Here is a 22,641-nt window from a genome sequence, read left to right as displayed (position 1 = left end):
CTTGTGCCATAAACATAAAGCAATCAGACTTTTGATTTCATTTTTGTAATAATTAAAAAAGAAGCAAAAGACAGTATATTAGAGGTTTCAATCAACTATAAGACGAAGAGGTCAGAATTATCTCAATTAAACCGGGTGGAAAAATATGATTACTTTCAAAGACAATGCTATAGTTTTTCTCTGTTTTCAATTCAATCTTTCAATTAACTGATTTAAGCTGTCAATTTGTTGCCCAGTTTTTATTTCACAATCGCCTGAATTCAAGTGGTCAATTGAACTTGGGGGTTGACCATTGTTTAGTTTCTGGCAAATACTTGTGATTGTATGTGTAATTCCTGGTTGCCAGAAAGTAATTGAAATTGACTAAAAACAGCCTTATGTACGGTTAGCCTTATGCCGCGTACACACGATCGTTTTTCATGGCGAGAAAAATGCAATTTTTTTAGATTGGTCTTTAAAAACTATGGTGTGTAGGCTCCAGAGCATTTTTCCCGATGAGAAAAATGTGCCATTAAAAATGTAGAGCCTGCTCTAGTTTTTCTCTACGTTTTTCATGTTGTGAAAAACGGTCGTGTGTAGGCTTTAACGACGGGGAAAAAAACGTGCATTGCTCGGAAGCAAGTTATGAGAAGGGAAATTTGCATAATAAGCCCAAAGGGTGGCGCCATTCGAATGGAACTTCCCCTTTATAGTGCTGTCGTACGTGTTGTACGTCACCACGCTTTGCTCGAGCATTTTTTTTTTCACGATCATGTGTATGCAAGGCAGGCTTGACAAGAATCTTTCCATGACATTAAAAACGGTCGTGTGTACGAGGCATTAAAGTTTAATAAAGAATGTTGGTGGTAGGCTTTCTTGAGATGTTTGATCATTTTGCAATTGAAAGTTGGTGAAATTGCCTGAAAGCAGCAGTAGATGGCCAGCAATATTGAAATGTGCTATTATGTGCAAAGCTGTATTATGACGTTTTTATAACAAGTTTGGCTATTGCTACTACTATTCCCAGGTTGAACAATGCAAGGGAATGGAAGATACAATTAGCAGTGCAAGTAAACTTAGAAATAAGTTTAGAAATTCTTCATTACCCGACTAAAATATTTACATATTAATGGCAATCCATTACATTCACGTATGTGCAATGATTTTCCTGGAATTTGTACTTACCGTACATTACATATCTTAATACTTCATAACAACCTCCTTAGGGTGGCCATTCAAGTAATTTTAAATGTGTATTTAGAGATTCCTGGATGGAATTAGGCAGAGTGTTTTTCCACCCCTTGTTTAATGCCCAATACAAGGTGCAGGAACCAATTGAACTGCACAGTCCAGCCCTTATCCCGACAGACTTCAATCTGGTCAAGGAAATGCTTTTTAGCACTGTCTTCACTCCTCCCAACAGTCAGTGAATCCCGAATGTACTCAATGTCCTCTTTGCTTGTTAGTTGAGGCATGCCTGTCATCAACATCATAGAGAAAAGGATGATCATAAGGTCGGTGTGATGTCGCAGGGCCATGTAAGCTTTCACGCAAACGTCCTAGAAAGAATGTTGGTATAATAGCTTATCATTATGTACAAAAACACTGAAAAAAACTTACTGTTAAAGAACCTACGAGGCTAAAAACTCAACAGTAAATCACAAAGCAGTATTGAAAGAAAAAAAAAATGGTAACATTTAAAATAATGCTGATTACTGTGCTTAGTGTTATAGAGAGTAACATGTCTCATCTGAGCCACAATGTGAGACAACACCATGGTGGATATAATAGGATTGCCATTAGTCTGTACATGCTATACAGTTGATGCATATATTTATGAAGGGCCCCAACATACAAACATTAACTACCACAACTGAGCAGGGAATGGAAGCTCAGACTCCATCTAATCTTTTAGGCTCAGACAGGCCTATATCATCTTTGAGAAAACAGTTACCCGAGAAATAACACATAACATTTTGTGCAAAATGTAAAAACTAATATGACACTATTGTTGGAGCTTTTGCTCTACCAAATTTTGAAATTTAGTGATAAAAAAATTAGGTAATTGGCTCCTCTCTTCCTGTAAATGAAGATATATAAAGTGAGGAAAAAAGTATTTGATCCCCTGCTGATTTTGTATGTTTGCCCACTGACAAAGAAATGATCGGTCTATAATTGTAATGGTAGGTTTATTTTAACAGTAAGGCCGGGTTCACACCTATGCAAATTGAATGCGCGTTTCCCCGCATTCAATTCGCATAGCAGGAGAATCTGACTGGCTCTCTATGGTGCGGTGTGTCGGAAAAACGCATGCTTTTTTGGTGCGTTTCTGGTTTGATTTCAGCCCAAAATTTGGGCTGAAATCGGACCTGAACCGGTAAACCAGCATGCACCGGACCCCTGCTGTGCGCCGCATGCGGCGACAGTGTGAACTCGGCCTGAGAGACAGAATGACAACAAAAAAATACAGAAAAAACGCATTTTAAAAAAAAGTTATGAATTGATTTGCATTTTAATGAGCAAAATAAGTATTTGATTCCTTATCAATCAGCAAGATTTCTGCCCCCCAGGTGTCTTCTATACAGGTAACGAGCTGAGATTTGGAGCACTCACTTAACCACTTGCCGACAGCTTCACAAACATATACGTCAGCAGAATGGCTCCTGTGGACAAAGCATTGTACCTGTACATTGTTTTAAAAAACCCGCCGTATGCACGCGCGCCCGCCCGCCCGCCAAGGGCTCTGTGACCGTGCCCGAGGGACCCTCGGACTCGATGTGCGCTGGTGTCTGGTGATCGTGTCACGGAGCAGCAGAACGGGAAGATGCCTTTGTAAATAAGGCATTTCCCTGTTTTGCCTAGTGACAGGAGGACACTGATCTACTGCTCCCTGTGATCAGGAGCAGTGATCAATGTCATGTCACTGGTAGCTCAGCCCCCACACAGTTAGAATAACTCCCTAGGACACACTTAACCCCTTCCTTGCCCCCTACTGGTTAACCCCTTTACTGCCACAGTAATCAGTGTATTTTTATAGCACTGATCACTGTATAAATGACAATGGTCGCAAAATAGTGTCAAAAGTGTCCAATGTGTCTGCCATAATGTTGAAGTCATGATAAAAATCGCAGCTCGCCGCCATTACTAATGAAAAAAAATAATAATAAAAATGCCAAAAACGATCCCCTATTTTGTAGACGCTATAACTTTTGCGCAATCCAATCGATATACAATTACTGCGATTTTTTTTACCAAAAATATGTAGAAGAATACATAAACTGAGAAAGAAAATCGTTTTTTATATATTTTTGGGGGATATTTATTATAGCAAAAAGTAAAAAATATTGCTTTTTTTCCCAAATTGACGCTATTTTTTTGTTTATATCGCAAAAAATAAAAAACACAAAGGTAATCAAATACCACCAAAAGAAAGTTCTATTTGTAGGAAAAAAAGGACGTCAATTTTGTTTGGGAGCCACGTCGCACGATCGCGCAATTGTCAGTTAAAGCGACGCAGTCGCCAAAAAAAATGGCCTGGTCATTGGGCAGCCAAATCCTCCGGGGCTGAAGTGGTTAAAAGGAATGCTCCTAATCTCAGCTTGTAACCTGTATAAAAAACACTTGTTCACAGAAGCAATCAACCAATCAGATTCTGATCTCTCCACCATTGCCAAGACCAAAGAGCTGTCAAACAAAAAAAATCAGCAGGGGATCAAATAAAACAAATAACAAATTCCAGTATACATTTAGGACCATATATATTTGGACACAGGCACAATTATAGTTTTTTTTCATGTATTTACCAAAACATATTCAAGATATAGTTATAGATATGGGCTGAAAGTGCACACTGCTTCCAAATTGGAGGAAGGGTTTAGGAATTACAGCTCTTAAGACTAGCCATCCCCCCTTTTTCAAGGGACAAAAAGTAATTGGACAATTTAATCAAAAGCTGTTTCATGGCCAGGTGTGGGCTACTCCTTTGTTATTTCTTTCTTCAATTAAGCAGATAAAAGGTCTGGAGTTGATTCTAAGCGTGGTATTTGCATTTGGAATCCTATTGCTGTGAACCCTTCATCGTGTGTTCAAAGGAGCTGTCCATGCAAGTGAAACAGGCCATTGTAAGGCTTCAAAAACAAAACAAATCCATCAGAGAGAAGGCAGAAACATTAGGAGTGGTCAAATCAACAGTTTGGTACATTCTGAGGAAAGAAGAATGCACCGGTAAGCTCAGCAACATAAAAAGGCCTGGACATCCATGGAAGACAAGTGGTGGATGATAGCAGGATCCTTTCTATGGTAAAGAAAAACTCATTCACAACATCCAGACAAGTTAAGAAGGACACTCTCCAGGAGGTAAGCATATAATTGAGCATATATTTGTAGACTTTGACAAGAGAAGACTTCACAAGAGCAAATACAGAGGTTTCACCACAAGGTGCAAACCATTCATAAGCCTGAAGAATAGAAAAGCCAGATTAGACTTTCCAAAAAACATCTAAAAAAAGCCAGACCAGTTCTGGAAAAGCATTCTTTGGACAGATGAAACTAAGATTAATGTGTACCAGAATGACTGGAAGAAAAAGGTGTGGAGAAGGCTTGGAACAGCTCATGATACAAAGAACACAATGTCATCTGTAAAACATGGTGTTGGCAGTGTGATGGCATGGGCATGCATGGCTTCCAGTGACACTGGGTCATTGGTGTTTATTGATGACGTGACAGAAGCAGCCGGATGAATTCTGCAGTGTTTAGAGATATACTGTCAGCCCAGATTCAGCCAAATGCAACAAGTTTATTGGATGGCGCTTCACAGTACAGATGGATAATGACCCAAAACCCACTGCAAATACAAGCCAGGAGCTTTTGAAGGAAAATAAGTAGAATATTCTGTAATGGCTGAGTCAATCACCTGATCTCAACCCAATTGAGCATGCATTTCACTTGCTGAAGGCAAAACTAAAGGCAGAAAGACCCACAAAGAACAACTGAAGACAGCTGCAGTTAGAGCCGTGCAAAGCATCAGAAAGGAAAGGAGGAAACACATTTTCTGGTAATATCCATGGGCTCCAGACTTCAGGCAGTCATTGCCAGTAAAGGATTCTCAACAAAATATAAAAAAATAACATTTTATTTATGATTAGATTCATTTGTCAAATTACATTTGAGCCCTTGAAATGGGGGGACTGTGTATAAAAATGGTTGCAGTTCCTAAAATTTGTACTTATCTGCATTTCAAATTTACATTTTATTCTGGTGGCATACAGAGCCAAAAGTATGGAAATTGTGTCTAAATATATACGGACCTAACTGTATATACCATAGTTTGTAGGCACTATAACTTTCACGCAAACCAATCAAAATGGGGTGTTTTTTTTTTATCAAAAACTTTGCAGAATACATTTTGGTCAATTATTATAAAGACATTTTATTTTTTACATTTATTTTTATTGGATATGTTTTATAGCAGAAAGTAAAACGTATTGTATTTCCCCCCCAAACATTTTCTGTCTTTTTTTGTTTATATCGCAAAAAATAAAAAACCCAGAGGTGATCAAATACCACCAAAAGAAAGCTCTATATAAATGTTTGAGTACAGAATTGTATGATCGCCAAATAGCAAAAAAATGGCATGGTCATGAAGGGGTAAAATTCCCTTACAAGCACTTACTATAACTCTGGGTGCAATTTCAACACATCCATCCAATGTACCTACCAAGCTAAAACATAAGTAGGGCTTTTGTGATACATGCTTTTCAGTGCAAATGTCATAACTAATTCCATGTAGCAGGTTCACTTCAAAAGCAAACAGAAGGAACTACAAATGGCATACAGCACAACAGTCTCTTTAAGCTGGGTTCACACTGCTGTGCGAAGCAGCTCACAGCAGGGGTCCGGTGCGTCCCTGTTCTCCATTTCAGGGATGAATCAGACCCAAATTTTTGGCTGGATTTGGACCTGAAACAGACCAGAAGCACAGGACTCTTCTGCAAACAGCTCTGCAGCCATCCTGGAGCTGTGTAAAACGGCTCCATTGAGAGGCGGTCGCAGTCTCCTGACAAGCGAACTGGATGCGGAGAAACCCACATTCAATTTGCACTAGTGTGAACCCAGCCTTAACCACTTCCAGACCTGCGCACGACGATGTACGTCCTCTTTTTAAAGATTGATATCTCGGTAACGGCAGCAGCTGCTGCCACAACCGAGGTATCGATCTTTAGTGTGCGCGGTCCGGTACACGATAACGGCGGTCTCCGCCGCGAGATTGCCGTTATCGGTGGCGGGAGAGGGCCCCCCTTCCCGCCGCTCTCCCGCGCCCTCCATCGCTTACCGGAGCCGTCAGTAGCGGCGGAGGAGATCGGGACCGTTCGGCTGGTGACTGGGGACGAGACTGAAGGAAAAATCTCCTTCGCCCGTCCCCATAGCTCTGCTGGGCGGAAGTGACGTCAAAACGTCAGTCCCGCCCAGCCTCTTAAAGAGACAATTTTTTTTTTGTCATTTGAAAAAATGACAGTTTCAAATTTTTTTTTTTTTTTTTTTGCATTTTAGTCTAAATATGAGATCTGAGGTCTTTTTGACCCCAGATCTCATATTTAAGAGGACCTGTCATGCTTTTTTCGATTACAAGGGATGTTTACATTCCTTATAATAGGAATAAAAGTGATCATTTTTTTTTTCAGTGTAAAAAGTAATAAAATAAATAAAAATAAATAAGAAAACCAAAAACATTTTTTTTTAAAGCGCCCCGTCCCGACGAGCTAGCGCGCAGAAGCGAACGCATACGCGAGTAGCGCCCGCATATGAAAACGGTGTTCAAATCACACAAGTGAGGTATCGCCGCGATCGTTAGAGCGAGAGCAATAATTCTAGCCCTAGGCCTACTCTGAAGCTCAAAAAATGCAATCTCTAGAATTTTTTAAACATCGCCTATCGAGATTTTTAAGGGTAAAAGTTTGACGCCATGCCACGAGCGGGCGCAATTTTTAAGTGTGACATGTTGGGTATTATTTTACTCGGCGTAACATTATCTTTCACAATATATAAAAAAATTGGGCCAAATTTATTGTTGTCTTATTTTTTAATTCAAAAAAGTGAATTTTTTCCAAAAAAAGTGCGCTTGTAAGACCGCTGCGCAAATACGGTGTGACAAAAAGTATTGGAATGACCACTATTTTATTCTCTAGGGTGTTAGAAAAAAAAATATATATATATAATGTTTGGGGGTTTTAAGTAATTTTCTAGCAGAAAAAAATGTTTTAGTCTTGCAAACACCAAATCTGAAAAACACCTAAGGTCTGGAAGTGGTTAAAGATCAAAGACAGGATCCACTGATTTGAAATCCTGGAGGATGGGATACATTACTAGAGAAAAGACAAGCTTGTGCGTTTGTGTGAGCCCACATCTCAAAACTAAAAACGTTTCTAAATTGACAACACCGGAAAAAGTTTTCCGTTTAACAAGGTATACATTTAGAAACATAGTTATTGTAGTTACATAAATATAAATTTACAGCATGATAGATTTTATGCATTGTGTAATACCTGAAATTTATGAAAGTACAAGCTTGACTTCTTCCCTGAGGTGCCCATCACATGTAGAAAATCTGGAGTCAACACAAAAGGTACCCGTTCCTTGTTAATGCCTAGGAAGCTTTTGTAGTTGCCAAGAATGTGTCCAAAGTCAATGTGAAATAAATTGCCTAAAATAAATTAAATGAATATTTATTTATGATTTTGATTTCCTCCTTTTACTGACAGTGAAGATTCACAGACCACTTCAGAATTATTGTACATCCATCAATACTGGCATATAATGTTGAGTTTCAGAAAGTTGGTATTTGGGCATCAGGGAGCCACAGATAAGGCTAGCCATAAATTATATGAAAAATAGTTTGAATACTTGATCGTAAGAGCAAACAATAGTGTAATGACCGAATTTCGAATGATAAATTGTTCAATGGATGTACATGAATAAATTTTTAGTTTGCTTTGTTACATATGGGCAGTGCAAACAGGCGAGAAACATCTTTACACGGGTGTTCCGTATGTCCGTTTTTCATCCATCCGTGGAGGGATGAAAAACGGACATAAATGTATCTCTATGGGATAGCGGACGTTAGCGGAAGATCATCCGCTGACATCCACTAAGGCCTCTTACACATGATAGGTTAACCAGAGGACAACGGTCTGATGGACCGTTTTCATCGGTCCAAACCGATCGTGTGTGGGCCCCATAGGTTATTTAACCATCGGTTAAAAAAAAGCCAACTTGCTTTAAATTTAACCGATGGATTCCTAACCGATGGGAAAAAAACGATCGTTAGTAGGCACAACCATCGGTTAAAAATCCATGCATGCTCAGAATCAAGTCGACGCATGCTTGGAAGCATTGAACTTCGTTTTTTCAGCACGTCGTTGTGTTTTACGTCACCACGTTCTGACACGATCGTTTTTTTAACCGATGGTGTGTAGGCGCGACGGACCATCAGTCAGCTTCATCGGTTAACCGATGAAAACGGTCCATCGGTCCGTTCTCATCGGATGGACTGATTGTGTGTACAAGGCTTTACATGCCTCTTCGCCAAGCTCCGTCTTTTATGATGGAAGAAATTCCTATTTTTTCATCTGTAAAAAAAAAAAAAATCAAATAGTAATTGTGCCCATTAACTAGACAAAAAAATGAAAGAACATTTCAAATGACAGATTTTCTAGCCCTTTTTCGTCTAGTGTATGGGGACCATATGGGGGAATACATTGACCTCAATTAGTAACAAACTGACCATAAATATGTAGGATCTAGACATTTTGCATTCTTAACCAACGTTGTAGATAAAAACAGGAACACTACAAGGATCGGCACAACTAATTAAAAGATAATTTGCAGTTTTCGTACAACTTGATTTCTGATGATGCCAAGTATTTTTTTTAATGGGCAGAGTAAGGCACAGGGCATAGGTAAAGCAGGCCTAAACACAACCCATATTTCTGCTAATGGGGCAGAACATGGGTAACTAGTGCTGATCATGAAAACACACCACTGCTTAAGTTTAGCCAGCCAAAAAAATAAGGCACTATGATGGTCAAACAGGAATTTTGGGACTCGGGGACAATACAGAGAATGCCGATATTTTGTGAATGAAGTGAAAAGCATGGCCTTATTTGGAATAATAAATTGAGCACTGATCTTTGGGGAAAAGCTGCAAAAGAACATTCCCGGTTTAAGCCTAATCCGTGTTTATTTCCCATGTCACTGAGCCATTATGAGTCGTTAAATATTTTAGTGGAGATTAAATATTTAAAGCAATCCTGTGTTGAAAGAAAAAAATAAGACCCGTTCAGTACATGTTCATTTACAAATACAAACCATATTTATTGTTTACTTCAATTGACTGTGCTAATCTGCAGTTGTGAAAAACAAATCACAAAAAATATGACAAAAGAAATCATGAAAGAAATGACAAAATAACATGATGATTGATCACCAAGCGCATCTTACCTGTTTCAGTTACCATTATATTATCATTATGTCTGTCCCCAATTCCAAGTACATAAGTCGCAACGCAGTAACCAGCACAGGAGTACACAAATCTCTCCACCGCTGCATTCAGCTATAGAGTGGGAAAGGTGAACAACAGTGTAATAAATATGTTATTTTACCATATACATTACAAACACACACACACCACTTATTCTAAAGCCGGGCCAGTAGGAAGAGGTGCCCCATTGTTGGTATTAGATGCGAAGAAGTGTAAGTTGGCAATATTGAGCATTAAAGTGCCACATCCAGTGAAAATGGAGAAAAACAAACTCCCCTTGTAGTGGACTTTACTTTACATACATTTTAAGAAATTTGTGCCTTAAAAGTCCACTACAAGGGGAGTTTGTTTTTCTTCATTGTTGGTATTAGTGGGAGGATTAGTTCCCCATCATTGGTGTTAGTGGGAGGAATAGTTCCTCATCATTAGTATTAGTGTTAGGATCAGTGCCCCACCATTGTTGTCAGTGGGAGATTCAGTGCGCCATTGTTGGTGTCGGTGGAAGGATCAATTCTCCATAGTTGGTGCCGGTGGGAGGATCGGTGTCCCATCGTAGGTCCCATCGTAGGTGTCGGTGGGGGATAATAGTGCCCCATCGTTGATGTCGGTGGAGGGAACTAGTGCCCCATTGTTGGTGTCAGTGGAAGGAATAAATTCCCCATCATTGGTGTCAGTGGAAGGAATGAGGCCCAACACTGGTGTCAGTGGAAGGAATGAGGCCCAACACTGGTGTCAGTGGAAGGAATAGTGCCTGATATCAGTGTGAGGAAAAGTGCCCTAAGGGCAGCATACATGCAAGTAAAGGACTGCATTCGGGTCATAGGCCACAGTTTGAAGACCACTGTTCTAAAGCCATAGCTTCAGTCATAACTTTATTCTATAATTTTAGGGAAGGGTTGCAGCCTTTGTCAGACTACTGCGGCTATGTCCCTATCACAACAAAGAATGTGAGAAAAACCTCTATGACAGGGACACAGACAGCGACAAAAATCTGACAGCATTATTATCTCTTTCTATGTTCAAGATGCTTTTATTTGTAAATGAGTTATATCTAGGAAACGGATTAATCATTCTGCCTACTTGTACCCAGTCTTTGGATTCAATATATCTATTTCTGATTAAGAAAATTTTAGGGACACATCCCAATTTTTATTGCAACCTCCTCTAACACTATAAACCTATTCATATACGGAATGACTACAATTATAGAAATGCTCATCTTAGGGCAAATCACGTACCTTTTTCTTATGTTCTCCTTAATATATCTGGTCCCTTTAGTGTTTATAAGATCTATTAACAGACCCACACTCAGTTAAGTCATACTATACTATTCTTTGGCAATATAGACCATGTCAGAAAGGCTTTTGATTTGAGATATATTACCTCAGTACTTTCACATGTAAAATAACCCTAAAATTGGAATATTTATTCCCGCTAAAGGTTGGCACAGACCTACCTAAAGCAAATTTGAGGTAGATCAACTGTTCCTTGGATCTTGACTGTCTTTGATTTATGGCCCTCATTCGTTTTTGGAATTATGGAAAAGCATGAGTAAGCATGAGCATTCAGGTTTTGCTTTTGACATGCATTTGTGAAGCATCACTGAAGAAATTGCAAGATGGTTCGATTTACTAAATCTGAAGAGTGTAAAATCTTGTGCAGCTCTGCGTAGAAACCAATCAGCTTCCAAAACGTAATTGAACAAGCTAAAGTTAGAAGCTGATTGGCTACCATGCACAGCTGCACCAGATTTTGATCTCCCTGGCTTTAGTAAATCAACCCCACAATATTTGAATTGGACCTTACATGGACGTATACACCTGCAATTATTGCTGCTCTGACCACAAATTGGGTTGCTTTGCTTTTTTCTAAACAATGTGAATGCACTTCAAACCTTTTATCGTTTAACCTTTTGGTCTTCAAGTGTTTAGTAACGACAAAATTATTCCCACTTAAAAAGGCCCATAGCAGAAATATAACAACTGCTCTGGTCCATAGGGGGTGTACAGGTGTGACAAAATCTCACACGAGCCACATGCAACAGCTGGAAACCCCATTTCGCAAGGCTTGACAAAACATTCATTCTTCTTTAACCCTTTAGCTTTCAAACATATAGAAGGGGACCGATATTTTCACAACATCTGAGAATATGGCTTGGATCTCATAACAATCTCGAATTTAGCTCAAATCTAATGATTTCTAGCAAGCAGATTTTACTTTTAATACCTAAAATTTCCTACTAGATACCAGTCTGAGCAGGATGTGCCAGCCTTAACCAAGTCATTTATGACATAGATACTGTACATATCTAAAGCAAAGTAAAACAGAATAAAACAGAAATGGCAACCTACCTTCTCTTCAATTGGACATTTCTCTTTTAACCACTGACTCAGAACCTCATCTTTAAATGCTCCTGTGTTGCCCACTATGCTCTGCTGTATTTGGGCAATAGTCGTGGCATCCTTCACAATTTGAATCATCCCTTTGGAAATAAAATAAAATAAACTTAATTAACTTCTGACAGAAAACATTGTTATAGTATAATGCAGAGAAAGGCACACTTATTGCAAATGTTGACAGTGTTACCTCTAAGTTTATTGAATATAAGCAGCTGATTTTTTATTGTCTTTTTAAAAAAGTAAACAGAATGGACCAAGCAAAATTTCTGCAATCAAAATACCGGGTCCAGTGAGTGGACACTGAACAGTGCAACATTAGATTGAAAACTGTTATGTCTCGTACACACGTACAGGATTTCCGACGGGAAAAGTTCCCATCTAAAATTCCAAGGGCAAAGCACAGAACCTGCTTGGTTCAGTCTTTCCCCTACACACGGCCGGTTTTCCCGACAGGAAAACTGCGATGGAGCTTTGGTCTGGAATCCCGGCCGTGTATTTGCTCCATCACAGTTTTTCCCATAGAAAAACTGCCAAAAACCGCCAGGCAAAAGACCGCCAGATTTCCTGGTGGGAAAAAAGAGAACTGGTTCTCTTTTTTTGTCTGGCGGATTTTGGGCAGTTTTACCCAACGGAAAAACTGCGAGGAACATACACATGTTTTGGACGGGATTCCCGTCCAAAAGCTCTCACAGTTTTCCCGTTGGGAAAACTAATCGTGTGTATAAGGCTTTATACATATAACCTGTCAGGATTTTTTATTGAAGTACACAGCTTTGTTTGCAGTGTAATGTTTCTTCAGCAACTAATTGCCATGGTAGGATATCGTCCAACTTTAGTGAGGGTTACAAGCTTACATGGGGTGAGAGGAGTTTTTACAGCCCCTCCAACAGGGTACCAAGTACACAGCTAAATGGACATTATGGGTTGATTTACTAAAGGAAAACAATCTGTTCACTTTGCAATGGAATTTCCCCTTAACATAGTGAATCTGTTGTTGAAATCTCACTTTGCAAAAAAATACCCAATCGCGTGCAAGGAAACAAAAAAAAAAGATTTTTTGGGTATATTATTATTATTATTTTTTTTAACCACTTGCCGACCGTGTGTAAGGGCAATAGCTGAATGATGGCTACAGCATGGTCGGCTAGTTCTGGGAGGGCGTCCAGGGACGTTGTACATGGAAGTGTCCATGCTCATGGGGTTCACCGGACCCCAGCCTATCATGAATCGCAGTAAAGGGCCAATGACAGCAGCCCTTTACCACGTGATCACTCCGTCCAATGGACCGAGTGATCACTTGTCAACAAACCAAAACATGTCAGGTTCAATTCTCCCCTCTCCTCGCACCAATCGGTACAGTGTGTGAGGAGAGGAGGGAGCCGGTGCAGCAGTGCTGGTGGGCTGGATCTGCAGTGCCCACAGCGCTGATATGTGCCTATTCAGCTCATTTATGCCCATATATGAGATATTTTTCACAGATACTGTACAAATGTGGATAAAAAGTGTTGCACTATTAAATAAGTACCAACATGAAACACAATACCCACTAGTGTAAAAAGTACATTTTGTGGAAAAGTTAAGATAAATGACCCAAAGATGTCACGTTTGACAAAACACGTAGGTAGGAGCAGGGCTTTTTTTCTCAGACAATAGGTGCAGGAACTCCCCCTTTCTGAGTCACCCCTCTTCCTTGTCCCTACCCACATCCGAGCACCGTCCCTTGGTTCCATCCCATACCTACCTCCCAGTACCACGCCTTTTAGACAATACAGAGTATCATTTTGTGGTGATAAGAAATTTGTATGAAATTTGGTAATTATATCAAGAAAATCAGTAAAATCGATCCCCTGCAGCCAGAAACAATAGATCCCCTAACAAGAATGGATCACCCACAAAAAAATCGAACCCCAGCAACAATAGACTCAGTACAACCAGCCTTAATAGACTCTCCTGGATCCATCAACAATAGACATCTCCTCCAACAGTAGATCTCTTTCAGCAACAACTGACCCCCCAGCAACATAAGACCCACCCCCAGCAACAATAGGTCCCCCTGCAAAAATAAATCCCCTCCAGCTAGAATAGATCCCCCAGCAGTGAGCATCAATACCCTGCATCACACCACAGCACCCCTTGCCATTACATACAGTCAGTCCAGGAGGTGCCGGAACTGCGTTCCCCCGCATTCCCGCCGAAAAAAAGCCCTGGGTAGGAGCCTCATGCTGACATAATCATGCCACTGGAAGTGACCCAAAGCAAGTCTGTTTGTCGGCTAGGATTGTTTTTTTAGTGTGCAGTACTCTGATTTTTGGATATAAGTGCAATTTGTTTTTCATTTATACATCAAGTATATGGGATTGTACACTATGTGGAGTGTCTGTTTCCTATTTCTTTTCTGAGCATGCTTGGAGAGGTGAAGACTGACGGAGAAAGTATAAAGGCATTAATACCTTGGATGGACCACCATATCCAGGAGAGTAAGTGGAAGACTCGGCTAACGCAGAATCATTGATACCACATGCTGTCTATGACTTTTCTGTAATAAGAGTCATATTTTTGGTAAGCCTTTGGCGGTAGAGATTCTGTTTGATGTAAGTTCTCCAGTTGGATTCTGTTCAGTGTGGGTTCACTACTTGGACTTTTTAAGACACTTTTATTCTATTATCTTAATTTGTGCAGAAAATTTGCTTTTTGCACTAGTATTTCATTTTGTTATTTGTTAGTGTAACACTACTGTATATAAATACCTGTAATAACAATAAATACATCTTGTCACATATTCTTCCCTACAGTTCTCACATGTGATGCTGACTGAGGCTCCAGCACAAGTTCCTGATATTGAGGCTGCAATGAACCTACAGTAGGTGGGTTTAGTAATAGCTGATTTAACTACCCTCATGGATAATCATTAGGTGTACAAGTAAGCAGTAACAAGGTGGCTTCATACAGTGCATCTACGTCTGGAAGAACCTCAGAAGCCTTAAGCAGCTAGGCTAGGCTTTTACAGTACATATTTCAAGGCTTCAATTTCAGTTTTAAATGGAGTGTGTTTTTCAGACAGGAAACTAAACTGACACTTTTTTATATAGTTCAAAGTATAACATATGGCAGCATGCAGAGTGAAACAAACATATAAAGCATACAAAAAGAAACCAGACAAGCTACATTAATAAATGTTAAACCTAACCAATTTTGTTTCCTGTAGAAATGCAACCATAGGGTAGCAAGCAAAGGTCCAATGATTCTGCTTCCCAAATTGATTCCATAATACGAAGAATCTAAACACAAAAATTAAAAAAAAGCTAAATTTGAGTTAAACATTCTGTTAATAAACATACTGTAAATACAATGCATATTGTTCATTAATGATTAAATAAATTAATAACCATAGCAACCGTTTAGGAAATATATTAAATGAGAACTAATTATAATTTTTTTTTTTAAAAGATTGGATTTTACTATGCAAACAGCACGAAAAATCTAATAGCATTGGGATCGCCTTCATATTTCTGTTTTTATGCTCACTTAATTTTGAAGCCGTTATACCTGTATAAATCAACCTTATATGCTGCTGTGATTCTATTGATGCTGACCAAATTCCCCTAACATAAAAAGAGGTGTAAGGGCAACAAATGCAATAACTGTATATTAAAATGGATGTGAACCCAATTCATGAAATTTGACCTAGGCACATATATCTGTAGGGCCAGATCCACGTAGCGCGGCGCATGTTTACGTCCGGCGTAGCGTATCTCAGATACACTACGCCGCCATAACTTACAGCGTATTTCCCGTATCCACAAAGAATTTCCGCCGTAAGTTACGGCGGCGTAGTGTAAATGTGTCGGCGTAAGGGAGCGCAATTCAAATCACTAAGTTGTGGGCGTGTTTTATGTTAATACGTGTTGACCTCACGTAAATTACGTTTTTTTTAACGGTGCATGCGCCGTCCGTGGGGGTATCCCAGTGCGCATGCTCCAAATTAACCCGCAACAAGCCAATGTTTTCTACGTAATTCTACGCAAAGCCCTAGTCGCGAACGGTTTACGCAAACTATGTAAAATTCGACGCTGGCCTGACGTCCATACTTAACATTGTGTACGCCTCATATAGCAGGGGTAACGTTACGCCGAAAAAAGCCTTACGGAAACTACGTAAAAAAATGTGCCGGACGTACGTTTGTGGATTGGCGTATCTAGCTAATTTGCATACTCGACGCGGAAATTGACAGCGCCACCTAGAGGCCAGCGTAGATATGCACCTTAGATCCGATGGCGTACTAAGACGTACGCCAGTCGGATCTAGTCCAGCTTCAGGCGTATCTTGTTTTGTGGATACAAAACAAAGATACGCCGGAGCAACCTAGAAGTTTACGCGGTGTATCAATAGATACGCCAGCGTAACTGCTTCGTGGATCTGGCCCGTAGTGTTTACTTATCTCTCGCCAAAGCCTTGAGTCCCATGTCTTTCTGCTGTTTCTTTCCTCTGTTATGAATGAATGAATGAGTGACTTGTATAGCGTTACACATGCAAACTGAATCGCCTCTAGGTGCTCTTTGCTGCCAGTGTCTTCCTCGCTGGTGCGGTCATTTACCCTGTAGGATCTCGACACGCTTGGGACACACAGTCATACACACATATATACATATATACTGGGCCAATTTGGACAGGATCCAATTAACCTACCAGCATTTCTTTGGAGTGTTGAAGGAAACCGGAGTACCCAGAGGAAAACCACGCAGACACAGGGAGAACATGCATAATCCAGGCAGATGGTGTCGTGGTCGGGATTCGAACCAACGACCCTTTTGCTGCTAGGTGAAAGTGCTAACCACTACACCACTGTGCTGACAAGTTCTCAGAGACATTATATAAAACCAGCCTGAAATTTATGTTGGGGTGGGTATTATAAATAGATTAGCAGAAAGCTTGTTTTGTCACAGCACAGCTCTGCAAGTATCTTCGTTCTTCTGCCAATGTGGAGGGGGGTGCCTTTCCTCCAATCAGCTGTCACACAGTGTAAGCCAAGATTATACTCCTACTGCTGAATGAGGAAGTAAAAATTCTAACATGATATAAGAATTCTAAAGACTATAGCAAGCTGAAGACAGCAGATATACATGTAAAACCTATGTAGGGAGATTTGTTTCATGCCTGTTTTTTATCCAAGGCTGTTCACTTTACTGGGTATAGGAAAGGGTTTACATCCACTTTAAATTACAAAAATAAATGTAATAGTTTTGGTTTTTAGAAAATATACATTGTTTTAAACACATTCTACTGGTCTAACAACATGGAAGATAACAAGGAAGTTATCCAAGTGATTAAAAGGAGGTGCCTTGAAGAAGCCCACTGTGTTTATGTGAAAGAGGTGTGATGCTTAACAACATCTAATGCCGATCACAATTGAGTCTTTGGTATAATGTTTATGCCCCATTCACACTTGTGCGACTTGTCATGCGACTTTGGGCCCCCAAACCTGGTCTGGGTAGGGTCTGGTATGAATTTTGGGGCTGACCCCACGCTGATTTTGTAAAAACTTTTGGCGTGGCATGCATGGGGGACCCCACGCGGTTATTTTATTTCTTTTTTATTGCCGGCATTCTTTTTTTTACATTCAGCTGTCAGTGGGGAAGCCCGCTGACAGCCGATGAGTCATTTGTTGTTAAGGACATGGCGGCTGGCTTCCCAGCCAACTTCTTAACAACCAGCTATTCTTCACACATAATTTGAATCGGTCAATCAAGTTTCTACCGATTCCAATTCCAATCATTCTGAAAATTTGGAATTTGTTAGAAAATAAAGAAATTCTAATAAATATGTCAGTTCTGTTCCAGTTCAGCACAAGTCACACTCATCTAAAGTTGCATCAAATTCCATCAAGTCGCGCAGTAAACTCGCAATGGAAATTGCACGATTTTTAAGTTGCACAAGTGTGAATGGGGCCTTACAGCAATTCTCCCACACTTTAGGCTGGATGCAAGCAATATACATGTGGGTGATATGATTTGTGTGAATACATTTATACAGTCTCTTAATTCATGCACCCTTATTTTAAATTTGTTTCACATTCTGTGGATAGATCGGCTTCCCAAGGTTTGTTTCTGCGGTCCTGCAGGAATTACCCCCCCCCCCCCGACTTTATTCTGGGACTTTGCTATAGACTTTTGACAAACTGTATTTGGGCAGATATTGATATTCATGTGCGCTGAGTGGTTACATACTGTATGCACAATTCTACATATATGTTTGGCAGGAAGTATTTTAGGTCTACAAAACACTTCCCTTCTCCTCATCTCAATAACATAGGAAGAAGTGTTCTGTATTTTTCAGATAAAAATGGGAGCAACTTATAGTACAGTACACACAAAGTGCATAGGAAGATTTCCACTCCCAATTTTCAACTGGTATTTTGTGGACACGTCGAACGGATATACTGTAACAAAACACTTTCCATGGTATATTACCAGATCAAAGGGGAGCAAATACAAGAAATTTGCTATTATGGTTTACCTGCACCTAAAACAGTGAATCTACGATAAGTTACTTTCTTCTTGCATTGAAAGCAACGTGTAACAGCTAGGAACTTTATAAATGATGTACTGCCTTATGCAAATTAACTATTTTTTAACAGGCCCTATGGACATCCTGCTACATGGATGTGACAGAATCTATGGCTACTGAGAAAGTCTGTATATCACTCAGTTAGCAAAGTATTTAAAAAAAGAGCATTTTGTTATCTTTCATATAAAAATAAAAATAGAAGATTCAGACTGGTTTATCTAAAAAGATCTTACTACTGAATAAAATAAAGCTTCAGGATGGTTATTAGGAACAACACACAGATCTTACAGACACTTGGATGGGGTGCAATCGTGTCATTTCTACACAAAACTAAACAGAGAGGCCCAGATCCACAAAGACAATTACGCCGGAGTATCTATTGATATAATTTCTAAGATGCCCCGTCGTATCTTTGTTTTGTATCCACAAAACAAGATACGACTGAATGTGGGCTCGATCCGACTGGCGTACGTCTTAGTACGCCGTCGGATCTTAGGTGCATATTTACGCTGGCCGCTAGGTGGCGCTTCCGTCGATTTCCGCGTCGAGTATGCGAATTAGCTAGATACGCCAATCCACAAACGTACGTCCGCCCGGCGCTTTTTTTTACATCGTTTACGCAAGGCTTTTTTCGGCGTAACGTTACCCATGCTCTATGAGGCGTACGCAATGTTATGGACGTCGGGCCAGCGTAGAATTTTCCGGCGTGTACGTCGTTTGCGTAAAACGTTCGCGAATAGGGCTTTGCGTAAATTACGTTCACGTCGTCTAGGCATTGAGCGGGCGTAATTTAATTTGAAAATCCGACGTGATACTGAACATGCGCGCGCATACGCCGTATGAAAAAAGCGTCATTTACGTGGGGTCAAGCTTGTTTTACATAAAACACGCCCCCCTGTTCATCATTTGAATTCCGCGCCCTTACGCCGGGAGATTTACGATACGCCGCTGTAACTTTAGAGGCAAGTGCTTTGTGAATACAGCACTTGCCTCTCAAAGTAGCGGCGGCGTAGCGTAACTACGATACGCTACACCTGCCTAAAAATACGCTGCCCTACGTGGATCTGGCCCAGTATCTTTAACTGAATGCACTAAGTACCTGTAAAATGAGCATGTCTTGCCGGAGGTCATCCCCATGTTTAAATATAATTCCAATGGTTTCATTCGACAAAGCAGTTGGGTCTGCACATTTAAATTCCAGCCATAAGGGTTTCTTTTTTGAGGCCATTACCTTGCACTTTTCTACCTTAAAGGACAAAAACAATTAAAACACAAAGTTAATAACTCAAGGGTGCTGCAAAAAGGCATAAAAAATAAAGGCATAGCACTGGGATGCAGTTTTTATTTTAAACCAAATAAAAAAAAATTACCTTTACTACCCCTTTAAGCTAATTTACAGAATGATCAGGGATTTAATTTTAACCTTACTGCTCACATACCTAAAAATTACTGCGCTGAATCCACGGGCGTAGGAACCGGGGGGGACGGGGGGGACGCATCCCCCCCAGGAAATAATGCGGGGGGGACATGTATGGTAAAATCCCCCCCAGATGTGACTGCGCTCACTATACTGTGTGCCCGCTGGCGCCGACTCACTGGCTGCCGCGTGCGCTCCTGGCTGGCTCCCTTTCCTCCGGTGCATCTCCTCGCCCCCCCCCCATGGAGGATGATTTGGTTCATTCCATTTCCACCGCCGTGCGCCGCGTGACGTCACGCCGGCGGCCGGAGGTGAGAGAGGGAGGAGGGAGGAGGGAGCGAGAGTGACTGTCGGCGCCAGTCAGAGTACAAGCTGTGACTCACGGTCACGAGGAGCCTGCTGCTGCGCCTGGGCCTGGCCTGCCGTACTAATTCTGATTACAGTAAAAACTGTCTGCAAGAAGACAGAACCTTCATTAAAAGTAAGAAAGTATTGGGGAGGGAGTGAGGGGGGGGGGTGTTGGACTGAGCTGAGGACCTCAATGTTTTTTTTTTTTCTTAAGTCAGAGAAGGCAAGCTCAAAATAACAAACATTTTTTTAAACTGCTATATTTAAAAAATTATGGTCACCTTAGCCTGAGGTGACCATAATTTTTTAAATAAAAAATAGCAGTTTAAAAAAATGTTTGTTATTTTGAGCTTGCCTTCTCTGACTAAAGAAAAAAAAAAAACATTAATTGCAGCCTCACTGTGCCACCAAACGCAGTCACTGTGCCATCACATGCAGCCACTGTGCCATCACATGCAGCCACTGTGCCCATCAAACGTAGCCACTGTGCCCATCAATTGTCGCCACTGTGCTCATCACACGCAGCCACTGTGCCATCACACGCAGCCACTGTGCCATCACATGCAGCCACTGTGCCTGTCAATTGTCGCCACTGTGCTCATCACACGCAGCCACTGTGCCATCACATGCAGCCACTGTGCCCATCAAACGTAGCCACTGTGCCCATCAATTGTCGCCACTGTGCTCATCACACGCAGCCACTGTGCCATTACATGCAGCCACTGTGCCCATCAAACGTAGCCACTGTGCCCATCAATTGTCGCCAATGTGCTCATCACACACAGCCACTGTGCCCATCAATTGTCGCCACTGTGCCCATCAATTGTCGCCACTGTGCTCATCACACGCAGCCACTGTGCCCATCAAACGTAGCCACTGTGCCCATCAATTGTCGCCACTGTGCCCATCAATTGTCGCCACTGTGCCCATCAAACGCAGCCACTGTGCCCATCAATTGTCACCACTGTGCTCATCACACGCAGCCACTGTGCCCATCAAACGTAGCCACTGTGCCCATCAATTGTCGCCACTGTGCTCATCACACGCAGCCACTGTGCCATCACATGCAGCCACTGTGCCCATCAAACGTAGCCACTGTGCCCATCAATTGTCGCCACTGTGCCCATCACATGCAGCCACTGTGCCACCATTTTTACTGATGCCATGTGGGTTAATTTTTTAAATAAAAAATAGCAGTTTAAAAAAATGTTTGTTATTTTGAGCTTGCCTTCTCTAAAGAAAAAAAAAACATTAATTGCAGCCTCACTGTGCCACCAAACGCAGTCACTGTGCCATCACATGCAGCCACTGTGCCCATCAAAAGCAGCCACTGTGCCCATCAATTGTCGCCACTGTGCCCAAACGCATCCACTGTGCCAATCACACACAGCCACTGTGCCCATCAAACGCAGCCACTGTGCCCATCAATTGTCGCCACTGTGCCACTGTGCCACCATTTTTACTTATGCCATGTGGGTTGATTTTTAGTAATGCCATGTGGGTTAATTTTTACTGATGCCATGTGGGTTGATTTTTAGTAATGCCACGTGGGTTAATTTTTACTGATGCCATGTGGGTTGATTTTTACTGATGCCATGTGGGTTGGTTTTTACTTATGCCATGTGGGTTGATTTTTAGTAATGCCATGTGGGTTGATTTTTGCTAATGCCATGTGGGTTAATTTTTACTGATGCCATGTGGGTTAATTTTTACTAATGCCATGTGGGTTGATTTTTAGTAATGCCATGTGGGTTAATTTTTACTGATGCCATGTGGGTTGGTTTTTACTGATGCCATGTGGGTTAATTTTTACTGATGCCATGTGGGTTAATTTTTACTGATGCCATGTGGGTTGATTTTTACTGATGCCATGTGGGTTGATTTTTACTAATGCCATGTGGGTTGATTTTTACTAATGCTATACCGGTTGATTTTTACTGATGCCATGTGTTTTACTAATGCTATGATGGTTTATTTTTTTATTGCTGCATATTGCTCTTCGCATTACCCTCTCTGGATTGCTTAAGGGCTCTTTCACGCGTCCATTCCGTTCGTCCGTTTTTTGGACGTCCGTTAACGGACCGCAATGCTTCCCTATGGGCTAGCGTCCGTTAGCGGATGAGCATCCGCTAACGTCCGTTAGCATCCGTCTGCGTTCAGTTCCGTTTTTTTGGACGGAAGAAAACCCTATTTTTCTTCCGTCTAATAAACGGAACGGACGAAAAACGGACGTTAACGGATGATCCGTTTATCATCCGTTCCGCTAACATCCGTTTTTCTATGTAAAAAGCCACAAAAAAACAAAAAAAAATGGATGGAAAAACTGATGCAAAAACTGATGAAAAACTGACGAAAAACTGATGGAAAAACGGATCAACTGATGAAAAAAAAACTGATCT

The 22,641-nt window shown here is 40.9% G+C and overlaps 1 protein-coding gene across 2 annotated transcripts in view; it reads right to left on the bottom strand.

The window, feature by feature from the left end:
- Nucleotides 1–750: 750 nt before the first annotated feature.
- Nucleotides 751–22,641, bottom strand: part of PIK3CG (phosphatidylinositol-4,5-bisphosphate 3-kinase catalytic subunit gamma) — a 73,367-nt gene continuing 51,476 nt past the window's right edge. For both annotated transcript variants that reach the window (XM_040343530.1, XM_040343531.1), the window contains exons 6-11: nucleotides 19,577–19,723; nucleotides 15,101–15,191; nucleotides 11,866–11,996; nucleotides 9,475–9,586; nucleotides 7,521–7,678; nucleotides 751–1,538 (exon numbers count right to left, since the gene is read on the bottom strand). In XM_040343530.1, coding sequence (XP_040199464.1) covers nucleotides 1,257–1,538; nucleotides 7,521–7,678; nucleotides 9,475–9,586; nucleotides 11,866–11,996; nucleotides 15,101–15,191; nucleotides 19,577–19,723 — 921 coding nt within the window. In that variant the 3' untranslated portion in view covers nucleotides 751–1,256. The remainder of the gene's footprint in view (nucleotides 1,539–7,520; nucleotides 7,679–9,474; nucleotides 9,587–11,865; nucleotides 11,997–15,100; nucleotides 15,192–19,576; nucleotides 19,724–22,641) is intronic.

This window comes from Rana temporaria, chromosome 3 (assembly GCF_905171775.1).
Source record: "Rana temporaria chromosome 3, aRanTem1.1, whole genome shotgun sequence".
Taxonomy (NCBI): Eukaryota; Metazoa; Chordata; class Amphibia; order Anura; family Ranidae; genus Rana; species Rana temporaria.
This window is presented reverse-complemented; position numbering and strand designations above follow the sequence as displayed.